Raw genomic sequence first — 23,996 nt, 5'->3', positions numbered from 1 at the left:
GCGGTAGAACTTCCTACTCGGGCTAAAACACCGTATCCTCTACAACTTGCAATGTGTGGCTGAGCGTTATCATAAAGGAGGATATCTGGGTCTTTCGTCTGTTGAAAATTTGCAATTTTGGATGTTCCATTATTCTGCTGATACTTTTTAACTCAATAATACTAAGTGGAAATGTATTATTATATGTAGGAACATATTAATACCATCGAATTTAGTAATTATTTAATATTATTTAAGTACTCTTATTACCACATAAATCGTCAGAGTAAAATATTCAAAAATGTAATCAAAAATGTATCAATTTACGTATTCCACCTCGAAAGAATGAGATATGTTTTGAGGCCATCAATGAATCGATCAGTTTGTGGGAATCTTCATAAGAAGTGAAAGAAAGTACACAATTATTTGTGGAAGTAAAAAGCTTGCGTTTGGCTTGACATTAGCTTATTCTTTTAACTAATTTTTTGGGAATATTATCGAAGTTTGTAACTATAAAGTTATGCTATGGCAATTCTGACATGAGAGAGTAGAGTCAGCATTATAATATATACTAAGTGAATCGTTTCAAAGACTGTATGGCGCGTGAAACAGTATTGTTGAAACAACATGTACACCACATGTATATCGTCCTATTTAAGTACAAAGAAGGCTGTAATGATCTCCGAGAATTGGGTAGCAGTAACGGTGGCTGGTTAACCTATATTCGAAGAAATAAGGTCCAATGATGTACTATCATCTACGCAATAAGACGTCCTGGGTGCCTTTATTGTTAAACAATAATGTGTGTCTGAATTCCAAGTACAACATTTTCAATACTTAACTAAGTTGTAAAAATAAAAGCTTCTGCTGGAGAAGTATGTTATGTTGAAAATGTCGTTCAGCAATGAAAATTCGTTGCTGTTCTCTATAAGACTTCACTTTTATTAAAGTAACATGTGTCAAACTTTTTTTTACTTACCAACTTTAATAAACCAAAGTCGACAATTGAAAATGACTAGAAAAACGTTTTTTTATCTATTTAATTAATTTATTGGTCAACATATTGTTAAACGCCATAATTAAGAATATATTTCATACTAAAATATCGTTTTCGCAGTATGAAGTTTTTGACTAGCATAAACAGCATTGTCAGTGCTTTGTAATTGCATAATCTCTGTATACATTCTGGAAATAGCAAGGTGCAGAAAATAGACATATTATTTCTCAAATTCATACGAACATCAGTCTACAACCAAAGTCAAATTAACCAACCCAATTGATTTGATTCAACCCAACCAATCATTTTTGATACTGTATAGCAAAAGCAGATGGACAAGGCCAGCCGAGAAAAATATAACGCTTAAATTTTTTCAATCGCCCCATAAAGTTTATTTATCAGTTGGTTCGTAGATCATGTTAGGAATAAACGACCCTAACTTGCATGAGGCCTAAAATATGTGGTGGTTGCTTGGGCTGCAATTCGAACTATATTGCAAAATTATGATTCTCTAAACAAGTATTGAAGCCAGTGTGGATCTACAGTGTATAACTAAAGGGATATAGACCTGGATAAAGACTCAATATATATCTATTATATTCATATATATCATATATATGAATATTATATTATATATTATATATAGAGGACATCTACATAAGACCTTAAAAAATAAAAAACGACGAACTAATACTTAACGAAAATAACGGGCCTTAAAAAATGTTATATAGCAGAGGTTTAGATTATTTATTATTGGTTCTTAAACCAACGCAAAAGCAAATAATATACGGATAAAAGGGAACAACGAAGAACTGAATATAACTGATACATTTTGGTCGATTTTACATCATTAAATCCAGTCACACCTCTTAATGGATATCGAAATATTACGAATTTGCACAAAGAGAGTTCTCAAGGCAATATTTTGTGAGAAATCTTTCCTGTTCATTGAGCAATAGTCTCATTTAAATCTGTAACATTGTCATTGAATTATCTCGTTTTAAAGTTCATAAAACTTTCTCGGGGTCCATTATTCCTTCCCGATTAGGTGCGTCTGCCTCCTGGACAGATTTAAAAAATTTAATGGGCATTTATTCATGGTCCATAGGGAACGATTTCTTTTTAAGCATATTTTTAGCTTTTCCGATTATGAAGGATAATACGTGTGGTTTTCTCAACAAGCTTAAGTGAGTTTGAACTAATATGTACTCAGTGTTTTCCTTCATAGTGCATATTATTGATACTCCGAGATCTATATTGGAAAAAAGTACAGCTTTATGAAAAGTGGATAAAAGCTTGACAATGGCATATTCAAGAATATGAAAGATTGAATTTTGTATACTTTTCCGCTTCATAGTCGATAGGGAATAGGAATTATTGTATCGTATTCTGGCCGGTGATGATGGATTTAATAAGTACCCAATCTAATAGCAACTGTTTAACTAAATAAGGCTGAAAATCGATATGGCTGCAGTTTACAATAGATGAGATATGATAGATGAATCTTGCATCGAACACCAAAAGGAAGTTATTGTGGTAACATTTATGTATACGTCTCAAAACTGATTAAATATCGGGTGCTGCTATATTTTCGCCATAAAAATATATTACAAAAAATTGCTATAATATATATTAACCAGAATTTTTACCGTAACTTTTTTCATTTTTCTGGTATCATACCGTGCAAAAAGATTGTCATAGGAATCCATCTTCGCACTTCTTCAGAAGAGAGACCGCCTGCCAGCCAAACTATGCTGCATCGATGTCGGTAATCAAAAAGTGCTATGTCTGGTCAGTAAGCTGGGAGCGGTAGAACTTCCTATTCGGGCTGAAATACTCTATCCTCTACAACTTGCAATGTGTAGCTGAGCGTTATCATGAAGGAGGATGTCTGTGTCTTTCGTCTGTTACTATTTTTCTACTGGTCTATTTAGCAATAACAGGTCCTTTAATTTGTTCAAGTGACGTCCTGAAAATATTTGTAGTAACACTCTTATTCAGTTTTAGTAGCACGTAATATATGATACTTTGGATTGCTCTCTTAGACTATCCCTAACCTGTTCCGTTTCACCATTTTGTCTGTAAAATTATTTAATGGGTGTCGACAACATATTTCTTTTTATCAAATAATAGAAGTAATGTTGAAAATTTGTAATTTTGGATGTTCCATTATTCTGCTGATACTTTTTAACTCAATAATACTAAGTGGAAATGTATTATTATATGTAGAATATATTAATACCATCGAATTTAATAAGTATGTTAGATTTAACAGTTTGTTATATTGATACTTAGCATTTTCATGTGAGAAAAGTATACGGGAAAGCACCTAATATTTAAATTAATACCTTTTCTTTTGAATTATTATAGCGGGCCATTCGAAAGGGTAACTTGATGATTGAAGAGATCGGTTATATTACTATATTATTTAATATTATTTAGGCACTGTTATTACCACATAAATCGTCAGAGTAAAATATTCAAAAATGTATTAAACCTATTAATTAGTTTTAAAGGATTTTTTTAATTCCAAGTTTTGTTATGAAATAATAACACAATCTATTGTATTGTTCATCGATAGCCACCAATTTTTTTCCATTCTTCAAGCAATTTACGTATTCCACCTCGAAAGAATGAGATATGTTTTGAGGCCATTCACGAATCGATCAATTTGTGGGAATCTTCATAAGAAGTCAAACAGTCGGAACAAGTAATAATCAGAAGGATCAAGGTGAGGAGAACAAGGCGTGGGGTTCCACATTGTTATACTGAAGAACGACACTGTTGCGTCATTGCTCGTATTTCCGCCATTTTTCGCACGGTACTTGACCCAAACGCATCAATTGTAATCAATTACGATCCCCATTAATAGTTTTATCGAGTAATGCCTTCAAATATCCGTTTTCAATTTTTTTTGGCTGTCTAAAACGCTGTTTACCTTCGGTGTCAAAATCATTGCTTTTAAAACGCCGAGGCTGTATTGTCACGTTGGAATCGATGGAGTATGATTTCCACGATCTAAGCAGATCTTTGGATGACATTTAGCTGGATTTTTATTAAAATTGAAGCAATATTGAACAGTAAAACTGCCCTCAAGTAGGATTTATTCGGTTCAAATTCAAACATTTTCAACGAACTGAATAAAATTTTGTTCACACTTCTACAAAATGACACAACCTGAAAATTGAAGCATGTCAGTGAGGCTTCTACATGAAGTTGGTTACAAATATACCCAATTTAATTTAGTACACATTGTCACTATCTGCTTGAAATAATTTAAAATTGATTGATAGGCCTATTAAATAAAAAGGAAGAACCATTAGAACTTGTATTACTATTAAACACTTACCAACCTTCGAATAATCAGAGTAAAGCTCCATATTCCGGGTAGTGGAAGTATCACATATTAATAGAAGGACGAAATTCAGTTTACTGATAATAATTATGGATTTTCGTAGCATTTCAATAAATTTTTCCAACTATATTTTTATGAAAAACTTTGTGATAATTTGTATTTTACAATTATAAGATTCTGACAGATTTTCTGAAAAATACCCAAATGAATAAGACTGTATTTCCTTAAGAGTTATTTAATTTCAAACATTAAAAACTTTCTGGTCACACGTCATATAACTTCCATTACACTAATTTTCTTCTGATGCTGTTTTAGATACATGAGACCGGTTACGTCGCCGCTTCGAGGAATTAAATTTATTTTGTATACGTACACTAAAGTATACGGCCGTGGGACATATTTAAACTTTGGTTTTGCCGAGGAAGTCCTTAAAACGTTATTAACTTCATCAAAAAGTCAAATGATCAAACTTTTGTTTGTCGGCTGGCTGTTGTTATATTGAAGTTTGGGATGTCGGATGGCCATATGGCAATTTCCGGATACAAAGTAAAGGATAAAGCGAAATATAGGGATTATTAGCAACGTTTATGTTAGAAGATGGGAGGTTTAGAAATTAAACATTTATTTAATCATTTGATATATATGTATTGTTATATATATATATATATATATCCGGGTGCATCTCGGGTTGTTAGATAACCAAGATATATAATAGTAAGAGAAGATATATATAATACAAGAAGTGGATACGAACCAAAAAGTAGCTATAAAAAGTATTCTGATTGACCAAACAGTGGCGAATAAAAATAAAATCATGTTCATATCTGTGTGTCTGTTATTACCATATAATGAAAATAGGAGATAATTACATATATCCTTAGATGCAAAATTGAAATGGAGGGAGTATATTGAAAACTGAGCTGAGACCATTAGGTGCTTTGTTACATGTTGCATTAATCAGAAAAAGTGATATTCATCAAATGATATATGATATCTATGGAGTACGCTGGGTGTGGCAGAACTTGTCATTAGAGCTATAGCCGAACATTATTTACACTTTTGGTGTGTGATCGAGTGATTTCATTCTGGCGTCTTGCTCGCAATTACGTTAAATTTCTTCAATTTTGTTCGGTTTTTAGCAGCTCGTAATATAGCACACTTTTCTGATCACAACTCATGCATATGGATATTTCACTTCGAAATCGACGTGGATGGTTTTTCAGGACTCGTCCATGACTTTTTGCGTTTGGAATTTTCGTAGTAGGTCCAATTTTTATTACAGTAAGTCACAGAAAACTCTGCTTTTTTGTCCATAACAAGCAATGGAGTTAGTATGTTAAAACTTTTGGAAATTGCGTTTTCAATTCGTCTTTCTTAACTTTTCCTCCTTTTCTCCGACTTTCAGATCTCCTCGCATGTTAAAGCCTGAAAACAAATTATAATTGACATAATTAGTAAAATTAGTAAGTGTATATCCTCAAATTTGTTATTATGTATTTTATGTAAATTTGAAAACTCATCTTTGCAGGTAAATAATCTTTAATTGCCTTTTTACCTTTTTATGGCTTTTATTAATCTATAACTTCCTACTTTGCCTCATGTTCCACAGATGAACTATTTACGCACCAACAAATGAGGAATTAAAATACCATGAAACTATTTACAACTGTTAACACCCTTTGCAACATTAATTTTAAGTTTTGATGAACAAACTAATTTATTTATTACCTGCAATATTCCGTTAGTGCTATTTGTTATTAAAGGTAATTATTTTGAAGCATTTCGGCTACGCTTAACTTCTTCCGATTTGGATAGCTCTGCCGGACTTTTACGGTACATCTCCGCCAGATTTTGATAGTGAGAATTACGTGTCCCCGATCATATATTGTATATATTTTATCACCGACCTGGCAATTCCTGGTTGTTTGATATTGGTGTATCTCGTTCTACACCAATTTACTAATTTTTGGCGCATATTACATAAAGATATTTCCTCCTCCACATAGGCTTTCACCCTGCCATATTTCTAGTCTACACGTGCCACCGTTTTCTTCAAAAAGGAGGAAAACATACATAACTTGTTCTGCTTGTGTCACATAAAATATAGTGGGAATTAATATTAAATAGTGATGTTGCTACAGCTGAAATAAAAAATAAAAAAAAACATATAGAGAGACCTGCATTTTCAAACTCATCAGCATCTTAAGCTAAAGTATAAAAATTAAAAATAATAAACATGAGATGAAAATAAATGAACATCAATTGAGAATTTTGAAAAACAATAATTTCCATTCATTAAGAATTTACTTAAAATTCTATATTGTTACAGATATCAATACACTCTGCGTCCATCCTCCAACCCTGGCGAACAACACTACTTTCGCTGTTCCCATTAAATTCTACCTCATGGACAACGGCACATGCGATGTCATCGAAGAGGATCATATCACGAGGAATGTTGTGTTTTCCAGCTTGGTTTATACGATGTACGCCACCATTTTCGTGGTGGCTTTACTCGGAAATGTGTTCGTTTGTTATATCGTGCTCCAATCACCGAGGATGCGAACTGTGACCAATTATTTCATCATGAACCTGGCTGTTGGCGATATTCTGATCGCCTTACTTTGCGTACCATTTACGTCGGTACCGTTACTGCTACAAGAGTGGCTGTTCGGGAAGTTTATGTGTACAGTTGTGTGTTATGTTAGTGCTTTGAGTGTTTTAGTTAGCGCTTACACCTTGGTAAGTACAGCTACTTCATCTATTTGATTTTTAGAAGTCATAAACCGTCAGCGAATTCGCATTATTATTTTATAGATGAATCAGGAATACGTACGTGGCATATCGTTAAAATATACATTATATTTTATTCATGAATATATTGAATTAATATATAGTCTATTCAATAATAGGGTGGACTCACGTCATATAAATTTATGTCGTGAAAATGTCGGAATAATAAGCTTATTTTGGTTTTGATATATAACAATATTCCAATCTAAATAAAATAATGAGATCTGTTATGAAAAATGTTAACATATAATAACAGCAATAATAGCTTGTAGGTTAGAGTTGCTTAATTCACCTAATTAACAATTGTATATCCAATATATATATTAAGTAATGTATTTTACTTTCACTAGGGATCATAATTACCTTTTTATGTTTAATTGTTGTTTCCTTCGTTGCTGTTTCCTTGTCAAATCACTTCAATATCACAGTATTTGTGTTACTAGCTGTGCACAATTTTCATGTTACAGACTTGTCCATAACAATAAATGATGGTTCATCTTGCTTCTCAAAAACGTATGATTGACCTCTATATAGTAGCCGCTCCTAGACTTGGAGGAAAAATACTCTGCTCAAAGAATAAACTCATTCCTGTTTCTAGCTCGAAGAACAATATATCGGCAGTGAATTATTAAAAAATTATTATGATTAACAAAGTTTAATCAAATGTTACTCTAAGTTTTACTTTTTTTTGTATCAGCAATTTTTGTTTTTTACTCTATTTATTAGAATATTGCCAGGGATGGTCTAATATTTAATTTTAATATATTTATATCTAGACACAACTTAAAAAGAAATCAAAAAAGAAAAAAGAAATATTAATTTTATCACACCCTTTTAAAGACTGTATTTTTTTGAAAGCTATATCTGTAAGTTTCGTTAGACCTTTTCATGTTTTATCTTTACAATAACTAACGACTTTATTTGATGACCTACATCACTCAAAGAGCTACATATTCGTAATTTTCTCTGGATACTTTCTAGACTAACAATTAGCAATTGTATTAAATTATGTTTATATTGAAACACTCACTGTTTTTATACATTTCATAGAGTTAATCCCGAATAGAAATCCAATAATATATAGTTTTTCTTCTTTTGAGTACAGTGGAGCTGCAATTCAATAAAAATATTTCCAATAAAAGCCACAAGAATTTAATATTTAATAGTACTAATACTAACTTCTCTAACGTATTTTACTGTCAAGAGGGTACATCTGTTTCTGATTGACTATTTATTGGCTTAGGAATTTTCAGTCAGAGCAATCGCACATATTAAACAGCTATCTAAAATTTACCAACAAGCAGAGCACTAAAGCAACGTTTCCCGGCTTATAACTTCTTATGTTTCATATCACTAATGTTTTGAAGAATTCCGCAGACATTTGACAACTAATAATATTTATAAGTTAATACTGTTAGAGCACTATGTCTGTTTTTAGTTAGAATAAAATTAGAAAAAAAATATCCGATACTAAGACACATTTACATGCTGCAGTAGGCAACACATTCTTCATCTTGATGACGTAAGTTCATTTCTATTTTGTATAGACTAGACATAATCGCTATGTAAATTAGAGAAAAATATGGCCTACAGACAAACAATTGGGGGAAACTGAAAATCGGAAACTCAAACAAAACAAAACAGTTGTTGCTAATAATTCATGCATTTGGGCCAACCAAAACATACAAAAACAGCACAAATTTAACTAATTGGTGACATTTATCGTAATTATCATGTTAGTGGTCTTGATTATCATGTTATATTAATATGATATTAGATATCTACTAATACCATGAGTAATCATTAATCGTGTAAAATATTTTAGATATATACAGTAATAATAATATTTTGCAATATTGTCTTAAAATTGATGCTTGTGGTATTAGTTTTGTCACTATTTATACATTATATTTGCAATTACATTTGCATTAATTCATTTAACGTTTATATTACAGGTGGCTATAAGCATAGACAAATATATGCTGATCATGTACCCGTTAAAACCACGTATATCCAAACGATCGGCCACATGGATAATAGTAGTTGTTTGGGTATTTGCTGGTATAACCGTATTGCCGAGTGGTATATTTGCCAATCTGATACAGCCGGAGATGGAAAATGTAACAGTGAACTTCTACCAGAAATGTAATAAGTAAGTAATTGTTATAAACTAGTGTTGAAATTTTAGTTGAGATTACTAAAATATTAGAATTTAAAATTGTATTATATTAATAATTTTAAATAACTGCTTACATGCATTTTGACCTGCGATATCTGTTGGTAAGAATGTGAAGTAACAATATAAAAAACTATCAAACAACATTTTTGTAGTACGATTTGTCCTTTGCTTCAAAATTGGCCTTGGTTTCAGCGATCATCTTTTCATTCGACGAAAATTTATTCCGAGCGAGCATTCTTTTGAAATCTGAGAACAGCATATGGTCGCTGTGGGCCAGTTCTGAAGAACACGGTGGATGAGGAAGCAATTCGAAGCCCCCGAGATGAAACACGTTATTTTTCTTCAAATGCGGCCCTTTTTCGGTGATTTCATTCCGTTCAAACGGTTCAATAACGCTATGTAATAGTTGTTGTTGATGGTTCGTTCTTTTTCAAGGTAGTCAATGAAAATTATTCCATGCGCATCCCAAAAATACAGACGCCATAACCTTGCCAGCCGACTGTTGCGTTTTCCCATGCTTTTGAGCGTGTTCATCATGTGCAGTCCACTCGGATGACTGTCGATTGGACAGAGTGAAATGATACATCCATTGTTACATATTGATACATAATTTCGGCTTTATTACTCTTGATCATCAACTCGTCGTTGTTTTTGGTCAAAATTGAGCTCACGCGGCACCCACTTTGCACAGAGCTTTCTCCAACGCAAATATTCGTGAATGATATGATGTACACGTTCAGTTGATATATTTAGAATGTCTGCTATTTTATCCATTTTCAATTTACGGTCATTCAAAATTATTTTATGGATTTTTTAAATGTTTTCTTCGGTAACAACCTCTTTTGGGCGTGCATTGCGTTCACCGTCTTCGGTGCTCATTTCACCACGTCCAAACTTAGCATACCACTTCTTGATGGTTGATTTTCCTGGGGCAGTGTCTGGAAACTCAAAGCTCGCCGACGCCAGATTTTAGAAATGTCCAAATTGTCGGCTCTTGAGAAAAGAAGAACTTGAAAAATTAGCATTGGGAAAACCTTGGTTTTAGCCTTTTCCTTATGATTATCATTGTTATCGATATTTATGATGCCAAATATTTGAAGAGTTTCCATGCATTTGCTTTAAATATGTTTTGCTGTTGTAAATTTTTATTGTGTTTGTTAAATTTATTTTATTTACGAACATTCCTTCATTACGAACTCTGACAATGTTAATTAAAAATGAAATTATGAAAAGCATTTATTGAGAAAAATAGGTACAATATATATTAACCAAAATGTTTCCTGTCATGTTCCAGGATTTTGCCGTTTGATCGTTCTGTCAACATGTCGATACTGTATCGAAGGAACAATATTAGTTTGTCAGTGTTCCAGTCTCTCAGTTTTTTAGAACCGGTCCATTTGAAATCATGTAGCATCAAAGTTATTAATTTGAATTAAACTGAATTTCACAGCAGAACTTCCCATTCGAGATGCAATAGTTTACTATGAGTTATGACCCACTTTGCGACTATTACTGGTTATTGCTAGTCATTTTTGCAACAAAACGTCAGAAACAGTTTCATGCGGTGAATATTTCGCTTTGGTTTCAATGTAGATGATTTTTCTCGAGTAACCCATATCTTTTTGACTTAAGATTGTAGCTGTAAAACCGCTTTTTATCGGAGATGGCAAAATGTCACAGAAAGTCCTCCACTTTTGTCTGGTAACCGTTGAAACCACTGTGTTAAATTTGTTTGAAATAGCATTTATGGCCCTTTTGACTTCTACCCATTCCCATGTAATCTTCCGGAAACTATTGATTCTAAACTATCTGAATGTTGATTTTAATAGTTCGAGCTGTCTTTTCGTTCTGAAAGTCTTTGAATCCATTGTTTTCGAACATCTTTTGTCCACCAGGCCATTCTCTTGTATTGACATTAAAATCACCACTTTTAAATCGTCGAGATAGAAACCGATAATTAAAGTATGACCAATCAGCATCGCTATAGGGTTCTAAATGTACTTGATGGGTTTCCACAAGAAAATTTCATCAAATCAAACAACAAAATTAGGGAATGTCGTATATTTGTATAATTAATACACTAAAGAACTCAACAAAACCAAATAGTAACTTGTTATTCTATATAGACAAATCTCAAAACCATAAAATCTAATAAATTATCTATACATAGAAGGTTAGGCTATTTACATTGATCGAATATTCACAAATAGATATCGCTGATCAAAAAACATGGATTCATCTAAAATATGATATAAATATATGTTATATCGTGGAAGGGAACAATATTAATCTTTTTAAGTGGTTACAGTTGAAATAAAACTATTTTACTAAAGTAAAAGTGCGTTTTCATCTTTGCGGAAATCAAACCTTATATATCCATGATAGTATTCAATAAATTGACAAAAAATAACTGACAAAATTATTTTGAGCTCAGTAACAGGGACTTTATAGTGGACGTGTTATATACACTTTACAAACTTAATATACGGTCTATAGTCTCTAGGATATCGATTACCTTTCCGTTCCTAAACCCATATATCCACCCTCCCTATCGATCTTAATCCATCGTCATCTTAACGCCAATCTTAGTTGAGGCCGTGCTAAAACCTGAAAAATTGCCAAAACAAAAATTAATCAGGATACATTCGAATAATCGAGCTCGCTCATTAGGCTTAAGCGTTCCTTAAGAGATGGCGTTTATGCCCATTTCTGATTTTCAACTTCGCATTTAATACCAGCTGGTACGCGTAATCTCATCGCTTGATCTCGTTAAAAAGAAATTTTATTATACCGACCTGAAAATCTAATTCTAGATCGGCCTCTAAGATATTTCGTCCGCAATGATGTTGCTTTTAAAGAGGAATAATGGCGAGACGACAATTTTCCGTATGCAACGGTCGTAAAGGGATTTTTATTGTCGAGAAAATTTTATTGAGTATCGTAAATCGAATTTATTATATAATTGATGTTTATCAGTTATAAAATGTGTTGAATATAAAATATATTTTTCTGGATTAGTTGGACGGTTACTTTATTTTATAGCTAATATTAAATCTATTTATTGGTAAATTAATGGAAATAATGGAAACTTATAGTATAGTAAAATCATCCATGTAATATAATAATTTTATGATTATTATGATACTCTATTTCAAAAGCAAAGTTAAATTAATCAATTATGCAGGTATGTACTTTTCGATAACATTAAAATGACTAGAAATGGGTAACGTAACATTAACTAGAGACACAAGTAAAATTGAAGAAGGAATAATTTCGCCTAATCGCTATCTTTTTTGTTTATTCTGCATTTTATTTTCGAATCAGTGAGTTTTAATGTTTTGATCGATTTCATTTTTAAGCTGCAATCCAAAGAAAACAATTTTTTTGAAACAAAACACTTTGAAAATATTTTGTTTTTAGCAATATGATTTTTCTGTTGAGTTGTTGACCTAATTATATATAGTCTAAGAGCTACCAACGTTTTTGAGAGAATTTCACGTAAGCTGATCTTTTGATATATCATATCTTTCGCTCTCCCGGTCGGTACCCGGCCAATCTGACTGGCGGCAAGGGTTGCGTTTACTAGTGCGCATCATATCTAAAAATGTATAATAATTTATTTTTAAATTAATTAAGAATCGATTTTTTTACGACTTTTGATACGCTTAACAAAAATATTTAATTCCTTTTCAGATATTTTTATGATTGTTTATAATGTGACAGACGCTACTTTTTATTTATTAAAAAAATACAGTAGAGTATTTTTACCTATATACACATAGTATGCGCACTGATAAACGCAACCCCTGCCACCAGCCACATGGGCTAGGTGCCGACCTAGAGTAAAATATATGATATGTCAAAAGACCAGTTTATCTGAAATTCTTGTTTTCTCTACGTTGCTAGCTCCCTTACTATTAGCAGAGTTTTATCAGCTGGTGTTGGGTATTGTTACTATGAGTCAATTCTCTTGGTTGGATTATCCTTGTGTTTTATTTTTTGGTATTGGGTAATACCCCAATAATTAATATCCTTATTTCTTACAAAAAAAAAACGAAACCCCCGGTAGCTGCAAAGGAAACTTCTTTTATTTCAGTACTGTGCCATCTTCAAGTACAGGTAACATTAAATTACCCCTCCTTCTTAATGAATAAAAACGAAGACCAATAATATAAAGGACAATAACCAGAGCTAATAAAAATTATTATTCGCAATATTCGTTTTCATTACCCCAAAATTACTAGGAATTAACTAATGAAATGAAAGATCAAAATATTTAGAACTAAGATAAAAGGATGGCCACTAGCTTTCTAATTGTAACTGTCAAATTTCTAATTTGGCAGAATCAGATATCAAAAAACATCACATATAATTCTAATGAATTTTCCATACTAAAAACATATGATCCAATTACATCAGTACTGAAGATGATTACGATCTATCTTCACATTATTCTCCATTATATAACCATATACCAGGCCATGACTTAATATCAGGACAATTTCTGCAGAAACTGTGAGGAAAGACAATTATAAAACTCACAAACTGATAAATGCGGCATTTCGATTAAAATATTTCCTAGACTTCTGAACAATTATCAATAATTTCCAAAGTACTTGACAAAACTTTTATTGAAAAGAATAAAGTAATACAATTCTTGGATAACATTAGAGTTATAAAATAAATATTATTAGACACTAAGATGGGGTCGATGAGTCTTCCTAGATATATACTCCTATTTAAGTTAATGTAAAGATAAATTTTAGGTTAGTCGGCAACGACTAGTAACAATGTTAGTAATTAAAATCACTTTCATTTCCACATTCCGTTTCTGTGTTTCTGAAACAATTATTATACATTTTACTTTTGAATAATATCCACTAGGATCTTTTACGTATATCTCTTTAAATATTGTTAAAAAATTACATTCAAGTAACATTTTAATTGTATCTATTTTTATAATCAAACAACAAACTAAAAAATATAATTTATATAGATTTGAAATACGAACTTTCGCTGACATTATACAACCCATCAAAGCTTCATTATAATCGGATCAATGGTTTTGGTACCTATGGTTAATTTACCATAATAAATATATCCCATTTACCATCGCTAATAAACAAATGGACATATTGGAATGGATTCAGAGTGGATTTAGAAGAAAATATTAATTAAAAAAAGAGCTAAAAAGGACTGTTCAAATAACTGAGCTTTGGTATGACCGTCAAAACAAATGAATAATTTGTAAATAGCATGCGAGAGTTAATCAGTGAAATACCCAGGATCATACCTGAACCAATAAACACCGACAAAATATGCTAAAACAAATAAATACGAAACCATCACAGCAAAATATTTTTCGACCTCGAAAAAGTGATTAACTAAATAAATGTAATGATCAGAAATACTTAACGTGTCGCATATAGATTTGTAAAAAAAACAAGAAATATTTTGGAGCTCTTTCCTTGTTAATGTTGTGTTAAACGTAGATATATGAATAGTTATTAAATCAAAACTTAATTAATGGAAAATCTAAATATATATATATATATATATATATATATATATATATATATATATATATCACATCCACCATTATGTTAAAAAGCTGTGACTGACTGCGAAGACCTCAAGTGTAACTGACAAATCATCACGCCATCATTCAATCATTGTCTGTAAGTACAACTAATGGAACCATCGTATAGAACCAGCTTCCAAAATTGTCCAAAGTGAGGGTATATACACTAGCATATGACCATAACAGGGCGATTGAAAAGTCCTCGATCTGACACATAGATGGAGCTACTAGAGTAGTTATCCCTAACCCTCAAAAGATGCCTGTATAAATTTGACAGCTGTCGGATAATTAGTTTGTGAATTATAGCATTTTGAGTGAAGCAACTTTTGTTATTGTAAAACAAATGATAAAAAGTAATTTCGCCTGTTGATAAAATATTGCTTTTTGAAGGAAAAAAATACAGTTGAAGCAAAAACTTGGCTTGATGCCGAGTTTACGGACACTGCCTCACGAAAATCAACTATCAAAGATTGGTATGCTAAGTTTAGATGTGCTGAAATGAGCACCGACGACGGTGAACGCAGTGGACGCCCAAAACAGGTTATTACCGACGAAAATATTTAAAAAATTCACAAAATGATTTTGAATGATCGCAAATTGAAATTCAATGAAATAGTAGACACTCTAAAGATATCAACTGAATGTGTACATCATATCATTCACGAATATTTGGGTATGAGAAAGCCCTGTGCAAAGTGGGTGCCGGACGAGCTCAATATTGACCAAAAACTACGACGAGTTGATGATTCGGAGCAGTATTTGAAGATGATCAAGCATAATAAACCCGAGTTTTTACGTCGATATGTGACAATAGATGAAACATGGCTCCATTATTTCACTCCGAAGTCCAATCGAGAGTCATCCGAGTGGACTGCACACGATGAATCCGCTCTAAAGCGTGGGAAAACGCAACAGTCGGTTGGCGAGGTGCAGCTTCATCAAGACAATGCACCGTGTCAAAAATCCATGAATTGGGCTTCGAATTGTTTCCACACTCACCGTATTTTCCAGATCTGGCCCCCAGCGATTATTTCCTGTCATCAGATCTCAAAAGAGTGCACGTTGTGAAGAAATTTTCGTTGAATGAATAAGTGATCGCCAAAACTGAGGCCTATTTTGAAGCAAAGGACAAATCGTACTACAAAAATTGTATCGAAAAGTTGGAGGGTCGCTATAATCAGTATATCATCCTTGATTGGGTTATAAGGTATGTTGAATAAAAAAAATAATTTTATCAAAAAAAATGTATTTTACTATGGCCGGGGACTTTTCAATTGATCTGCTACAGTCGAAGACAGTACGAAAATTCGATATCTAATACACCCGGCTAAAATATCAAGACTCTCGTCAACTAGTCCAAAAATCTTATCTACACAATCGCGATTCAGTTCAAATCACGCAAGCTTTTAAATTACTACCTATATAATTTTCATAAATACTTTACCGAAAATTGATAGAAGATTTATTCTTCTATAGTTATAATAGATTCTTTTATAGTTTTTTTTTCTACAATCTATACTATGTCCTACATGGTTAATGAGTTAATACCATTCAAGAGCCATTCAATTTAGTTATCCGGTGATTATAAGTGACTAGAATAGACGAGAATACAGGGAGACTGGATCAAGATCTTTCTTGATACATCCTGATGCTAATATGCTCTAGTAATAGCGACTATTCACATTTCTCAGAAACAAAAATATTATTTTCAGTTATAAAAAATTATTAGTTTTTATTATTTATCACATAAAATTAAATTAGAATTTGCAGAATATTATCTAAATCAGGATCGGAATTTGTATTACTGGTCCCACTAAATATCATTATTAGTTAAATTATTATAAATTCATTATGTGTCAACCAGATTGTTGAGATTGCGACAGCCGAAACAACCTTAAATAATAAGAACCGAAATTTGGTCAATACAGCAAGGGTAACAGAAATTTGCCCTCATAAATATTTATACGTTTTATGTAAATACATTCAGTAGGGATGCTAAATCAAATAATTTAAATTTATTACATAATTCTTCATCGTTAGGGGAGCTTATTTCTATTTCAGTCGTGACATATATATCATTGTAATATATGGACTTAAATTCTATGATATTTCTGTTAATCTCATCAACTACAAAGCAACAAACAACTATCTTTATTAAAAAAATATTTATAGATGATATGTTGCATTTATTCGAATAAGAAATACATTAAGAGGTTATTTGTTGAAGTTGGCGGTTGGTATATAAATTCTTTTTTTCAGCATTTACAAGATGTTATTGAATTGGTAGCATGTCGCTTAACTTAATCGCTTTTCTCTATAACAACTATTTTAAAAATACTTTCGATAATGCAGTTGGAAAAAGAAAGTTATTCCCGGATAGTTTAGTTAGTTATTCCCATAATGATCTATTTAAAAGGTTGGCAAAAATGTTCGTCGGGTCGGTCGGTCGGAACGTGTGGCTGTCGATGCGATTGTTTGTCCGAACACTCATTACGATTTTGTGGAAGGAATTTGCATGAGAACTAAAAACACTGGTTGAAGAAATACAGTATAAATATTGATTCTATTATTTATTATAAAATCTGATTGCATTGCTTATTATCATTTTGTTGACAACAATATTATCCAGATAATGAAATATTTAATATTATTTATTAAATATGGATCGGTATTAAATATCTTGACAAGGAAAAACTCGACAGAATTGTTTGCGATCTGGTTAGGGATATTTGAAATGTAGCTGTTTCTAGGTAAACCGATTTATCATACAACCAAGTATTTTTTCGACAGATGCGGAAGAAAAATGATGTCGAAAATAAGACGAGCAACGATAGAGTATAAGCTGATTTCTATAATAATTGAATATTATATCATTCTTTATTAACAGGCCAATGGAAATACATATTCTGGTAAAAGAAGGCCTTATATTTAACTAAGGGATTTAAAAAATTGGATAATTTTTCATTTATTTATTAAAACGTAGATATATATATTTTTACCAGATTACTCAATTTATTATTTTACAAATTTTTACGATATATAATACTATATCTAAGAAAACTGGCGTCTAAATAAAACTTTATATAAGAGACTCACAATTGTACTGCTGATTTAATTTAAAGTATCATCTTTAACCTTTCCGGATCCGTGCTATAAAAATTACGTTTTAGATGGTGTGGGGTAACTATGATAACTAAAAGTCTAATAAAATGAACAGTTTGTTAATTGTTAACATATATTTACATTTTACATTAAATTATTAGTTTCGCTAAAATCATTATTTTTACTGTCAAGATATGAATATGCTTTAGTTTCGTTTCGGTGGTCATTATAAATTGGGTCTTATATTTACCGCACGATATTTTAGTCTGTCTATCCCGTGATCTGACCCAAAAGCTGCATCCTCGAGTTGCATAATGTTGAATCTCTCTAGCAGGATTTTCTTGAATCCTATCTTGAAATTCTCAAGAAATAAATCTATTGTAGTTGTTACAGTTTGGTGAAAATTATTGCTATTTTGTTTCCTTGTTAGAATATTTGGGAGTGCAAGTTGTTGTACCAAGTTTTATAAAAAAATTCCTCGTATAAAAAGCATATGATTTCACGGTAATTAATACGATGAATAATTTAATTAATTTATAATTAATGATCATGGATTTATATGGAAGCTAAAACTAAAAATAAAGACAAATTCTATAATTTAATGTCATTAGCGTAACTTCATAAAAGTTCCTTGCTGTTTAAATGCTTTCTACGTTATTTTTCCATTTTTTTTTTCGTAAAATAAATATATTACATTTCCAGTCAAATAAACAGGTTTTACTGCACATTCAATATATTTCTAAAAGTTATACTGGCAATATTTATCAAAATATAAGCAAATAATTGAAATCTCCGTAAATTGGCGAATTTGGTTTAAAAGATAAAAAACGCAATGTTGACGATGGTTTGATACACTAGATACCTATATAGTTAATAACTAGTAATATTCCTGCCATTTGCTTTTAAATAATAAATATTTAAAAAATGTCAATATAATATCCACTAATTTTATGATAAATAAAAGTCTAATAATATGTACAGTTTGTTTATTGTTAATATATATTTACACTTTAAATTAAATTACTAGTTTCGCTTTAATTATTATTTTTACAGTCAGGATATGTTTTAATGTTTTAATTTCGTTCCGGTGGACATTACAAATGGGGTTTTACATGTACCGCACGATATTATAGTCTTTCGATCCCGTGATCCGACCCAAAAGCTGCATCCTCCCTTTGCATAATATTGAATCTTTCTAGCAGGATTTTCTTGAATCCTATCTTGAAATTCGCAAGAAACAAATCTATTGAAGTTGTTACAGTTTTGTGAAAGTTATTGCTATTTTGTTTCATCGTTAGAATATTTGGAAGTGCAAGTTATTGTGGCAAGTTTTGTAAAAAAATTGGGAACATTTTAGTGTATATAGGTATAGGATATAGGCATTGCTATAACCAAGCTTTAATTATTCATTCAATGAACTTGTCTATGCTAAGCAAATGGTGTACAAAGCTTTTTGATATTTGCATTTCTGGTCCATGATGTAGAACTACTGCCTCAATGTCATCATTTGATCAAGTTTTCATAAATTATTCAATTACTCTCGCAGAGCTGATGAAATTAAACGAATATTTTAACCTTATATGAAGTTGGTGAGCTATTGCCTTCAAATTTTTATTATTTGTGAACTATTACTCAACAATCAATAGGACTTATTATCAATTTTTGCTGTTGAGAAATTTAAACCTGGCGTAGCCTTTGGAAGTCCTTTATAATGTGTCTGATACACAAGCAGCTTCTATCTCCCTACAATTCCTTAACGTAGATAGGTATAACCCTACTCAATATTCCCCACAGATTACACAATGAAATATAAAAAGCTGTATCTCTAGCATTAGTGATGATTCTATAGAATACATTGAGTTAGTATCGAATTTTGTATTTTTTGTATAACATTTTTTGACTCTTACTTTCAGTCAGAAAATCTGGTCTATAAAACTTAAAATTATATATATATATATATATATATATATATATATATATATATATACATACATATATATATATATATATATATATATATATATATATAGATTCTATATATATAGATATATATAGATATGAAGTTGTTCATTTAGCAAATGCTTTTTTCCATTTAAAATAACTTGTATGAGTTAATTAATTACTGAATTTTATTTCAATTAACAATAAGAAATTTTTTTAATATTCAACACTTCTTTTATTCCAGAAATAATTATTTTTGGTACAAAACGTCGTATATATAAACGCCTGTATTAGTTTAGAAATAGAACAATGTTAAGTTTACTTTCGAAACATCCACAGACTGTTACCTTTTTGCTGACCTATTTTGCTACTATTGATTTCCTTATAACAATAGACCCATATTAGTGTAAAATGAGTCATTAATTTTTTTTGTTCAAAATACAAACATGTCCAAATACAATCATTTTTGTGTTATTTTCAGATATATATGCCAGGAGGATTACTCACTTGTCGGCATTCAGTATGAATTGATTTACACCACAGTTCTCATGGTAATGCAGTACATTATTCCCTCCATTGTGCTCCTGTTTACTTACACTAGCATAGCTGCAGTAATATGGTGTCACAGGATACCGGGCGAAGCCGAGAATACCAGAGACAAACGGATGGCTAGATCAAAAAGAAAGGTAAAATAGTGAATTAGTAAATTGTTTTAATCGAGTTCAACTACTGGAGTGTTCGATAAGTACGCCAGTGGGTACCATCTACTTTTGAATAGTAGAAGCAAAATCCTTCGTCTAAAACTAAGAACTTCGTCGCCATTTTAACCCTAATTATAACAAAATTAATTTGAAAATATTGAAAGATTGTTTTGAAATGGCTTAAACACATGTACACAGTGAATGAGATTTAACTATATTACCATTGTTCTAAATCACAACAAGAGAACAAAAAATTGGTGTTTTGAAATCTACCAGGGTTTTTCCCTGAGTTCTTTTTATTCTATTATGAGAATTTTGGTCGCAAATTACCTCCAAGTTGGTTAAACAAGAAATACAAATTCTTATTGTAAGTTTTTGGATCATTTAATTATATTAATTTCCGTGAAAATTCTTTAAAAGTTCTTTGCAGAAGAAAAAAAAATATATAAAAATAAAACACCTTCACCGCCCAACCTATTGGCCAGATTTAGTTCTCTCATCTCATGATTAATTTTTTAGGAATGCATTTTCACTATTACGTATGTAAATTTGTATTGCATTCATTTCCGTTTTTAGACATATACGTTTAATTTCGTCAAACTTATTGAACACCCAGGTATACAAATTATTCTACATGCTTACAAACCTTTTTTTAGTTTTGAATAATTCTACCGTTTTCAAATAATATATTACCCCCTCAAGTTTAATTACCGTCGCAGCTTTTATTTTAGTTAGGTATATGCAAACACTGAATTCTATTCCTGTCTACAACTTATCGGATTTGTAACAGATGGTCTTTGATTTTCCTAAACAAATACAAACTATGTGCTTCGCTTTTCAAGAGTTCAAACTACGTAAAATGTTTATTGGGTTTATCAGATTGCGAGTTTTCAATTTTACCTTAGTTTAACATATGATATATACACATTCTGTCAAAAGACAAACCAAGATATCTATTTTAAAATTTATTGTATTAGTGTTAAAGTTCGGAATAATACTGCTATGACATCTGCTATGATAATCTAAATGTCAACGCATTTTTCGAAATATACTCCAATATATTATCTTCTATCAATTTTATCGTAGTGGTAGTTTGAGTTACAGTTGAGTTGAGTAACAATAGGGTGGTAAAACCATTTTAAGTAAGCTTTTTTGAGGTAAATAATTCCCGATACTTTTTGACATAATGTATATGATCAAGATATTTTACAACATTTAACGCTTAAAATTTAAGTTGCTCAAATATTTATAGGATTAATTCCTCATTATTATTTGTATTTTTGGTTAGATTTATATGACCTTAGCTGATATGTTTGTAGCTAATGACATTAGCGAGTTAATAGAATTTTGATTTAGTTATAAACTGTTCAAAATGTTGTTATTTGAATGGTGTTTGATTAGTACAAAGTATTTAAAGAAGACCGCCAACATATAGATGACAATCAGCAATCTGATCATTCTTCGAAATGTACCGATGTATACTAGCCATTTTAAGCAAATTAAATATTTGGCATTCAACATTCATCGGGTAACAAGTAGAGTATTTTTGCAGTTACTGTTGCAGTCAATTTACTTGATTTTAAATGACTGGTTAGGCGTCAAATGCGTATCACAAGTATGGACAAGAATTATATTTGAATGTTCTTCGACATAAGCGTATTTTTTAAAATGTAAATATAAATGTATATCTTGTGTAGTACTATGGGGATTTGCTTGATTTAATATCGGCGAATTTCATGGATTTCAGGCATTCTTTTTAGTATGCTAAAATATGTAAAACCGACTATAAGATACCATTAAATGACATTCGAGAAATCGAGTTCAATCACTGTTTCAGACTTGTAGACGCATTACATTGAATTAAATGAGAACTTGTTTTATTTAAAAATCGTACTGCACTTTGATCCTAGTATATTTCAAGATTAATTCTTTATAAAATATATTTGGTAATTTGGGTACGAATAATATTTACAGAGGCGGGAGGGGCTTTTAGTTTTAGTGTGTAAATATACAAACACAGATCAAAACAATACAGAAGTTCATATATTTTCTGATGACTTCTTGTTTTCTGAACAACAGCAGTATACGATAGCTAGAATATTTAAAAGCATGTTATAAGACAAAATTCGGCAAAATATAATGAATATATTTGTTTTCATGTTTAGTATAAAAAAGCTCTGCTAAAATATATTGAATATTGAAAATCGTAAGATGTTTTAGAATTTCGATTGCAAAGAATGTAGAATTGGAAGTTCAAGTCAAAAGCATCTATGTTGATAGATTGTTCGTCATTGTAACCGTAATATTTGTGCTGAGCATAAAGGCAAGGTAAAAATCCAATAACTACTACACCATCACCAATAAAAATCTACATAGGATCTCTAAAATTGGAACATATACATTGCCTTATTCACCAGATATTGTCCTTTCGAAAATTATGTTCCGAAAGCGTAAACGCAGGAATTCAAGTATTTAAGGTCAGTGGGACACCAGCAAAGAGTGGTTCTTCTGCTAAAGTTATAAGCCGAATCTTCTAAGCCAATACCACACTTCCAGTGCTTTTGTTTCTCTAGGATTGTGCGTGTATATGGGAGGAAATATTACAATCAAAACTAAAACCCGTCTATTTTGAACGCTAATCTTGGCAATATTTCTGTAGGGCTCCAATATTTTGATACAGTTACAAACTGTGACTTGAGGTTTTTCTTTTTTTACGCATTTACTTTAAGATCAACGCAAATTCTACATATCTCCCTCTGGTATCTTTAGAACTCGTTTCCATTAGAAATGTAGCTATTAAAATCAAAGATTCTTCCACAACTGTGCAGTTATGAAACATTCAGAGCAGCAGATTACTATGATGTAGTTATGTCTATTGAATGAAAAGTGAACGATAAATAAAAACGATTTATAAAAAATGTAAATCTTTTTTCTGAAATAAAATGTAAACCCAAAAAATTACCAAATATACCAAAACCCAAATAATTAATAAGGATATTAATTATATATGTGTTTCAATAATGTAATATATCTGTCATAAAAACGAATTACATTTAAACTGTAAGTGATAAAACATTATTGTTATTTTCGTTTACGAGGGAAAATATGACCGGGATTTAATGACACATCGTCTATTACTTCATTTTTCTATGTACATAACGCTGTACAAAATTGAAAATATTTCGGACTAAAAAATAACCAATTGTCATGTATTTTCGTCAGCTGAATTCTTCCGGAATTCCGGAATTCAAAAATCTCCATAAAACGTACCGATTCGCTCTAATTTTAGAGATACCTACAAGTATATTTTTTGCATTCAGAATTTTCACTTGGACGAAAATTTGTTTTCCATGTTCCATGTGATACCA

The 23,996-nt window shown here is 31.1% G+C and overlaps 1 protein-coding gene across 1 annotated transcript in view; it reads left to right on the top strand.

The window, feature by feature from the left end:
* The window catches only part of LOC143194842 (RYamide receptor), a 201,700-nt gene that overhangs the window by 27,204 nt on the left and 150,500 nt on the right, over nt 1-23,996 (top strand). Inside the window, exons 2-4 of the mRNA XM_076401575.1 lie at nt 6,661-7,073; nt 9,080-9,276; nt 20,409-20,613. Of these exons, the coding sequence (XP_076257690.1) occupies nt 6,738-7,073; nt 9,080-9,276; nt 20,409-20,613 (738 nt within the window). The 5' untranslated portion in view covers nt 6,661-6,737. The remainder of the gene's footprint in view (nt 1-6,660; nt 7,074-9,079; nt 9,277-20,408; nt 20,614-23,996) is intronic.

Source organism: Rhynchophorus ferrugineus, unplaced genomic scaffold (assembly GCF_030347505.1).
Source record: "Rhynchophorus ferrugineus isolate W39M unplaced genomic scaffold, kcgeb_rfMv2 rfM4, whole genome shotgun sequence".
Lineage (NCBI taxonomy): Eukaryota > Metazoa > Arthropoda > Insecta > Coleoptera > Curculionidae > Rhynchophorus > Rhynchophorus ferrugineus.
This window is presented reverse-complemented; position numbering and strand designations above follow the sequence as displayed.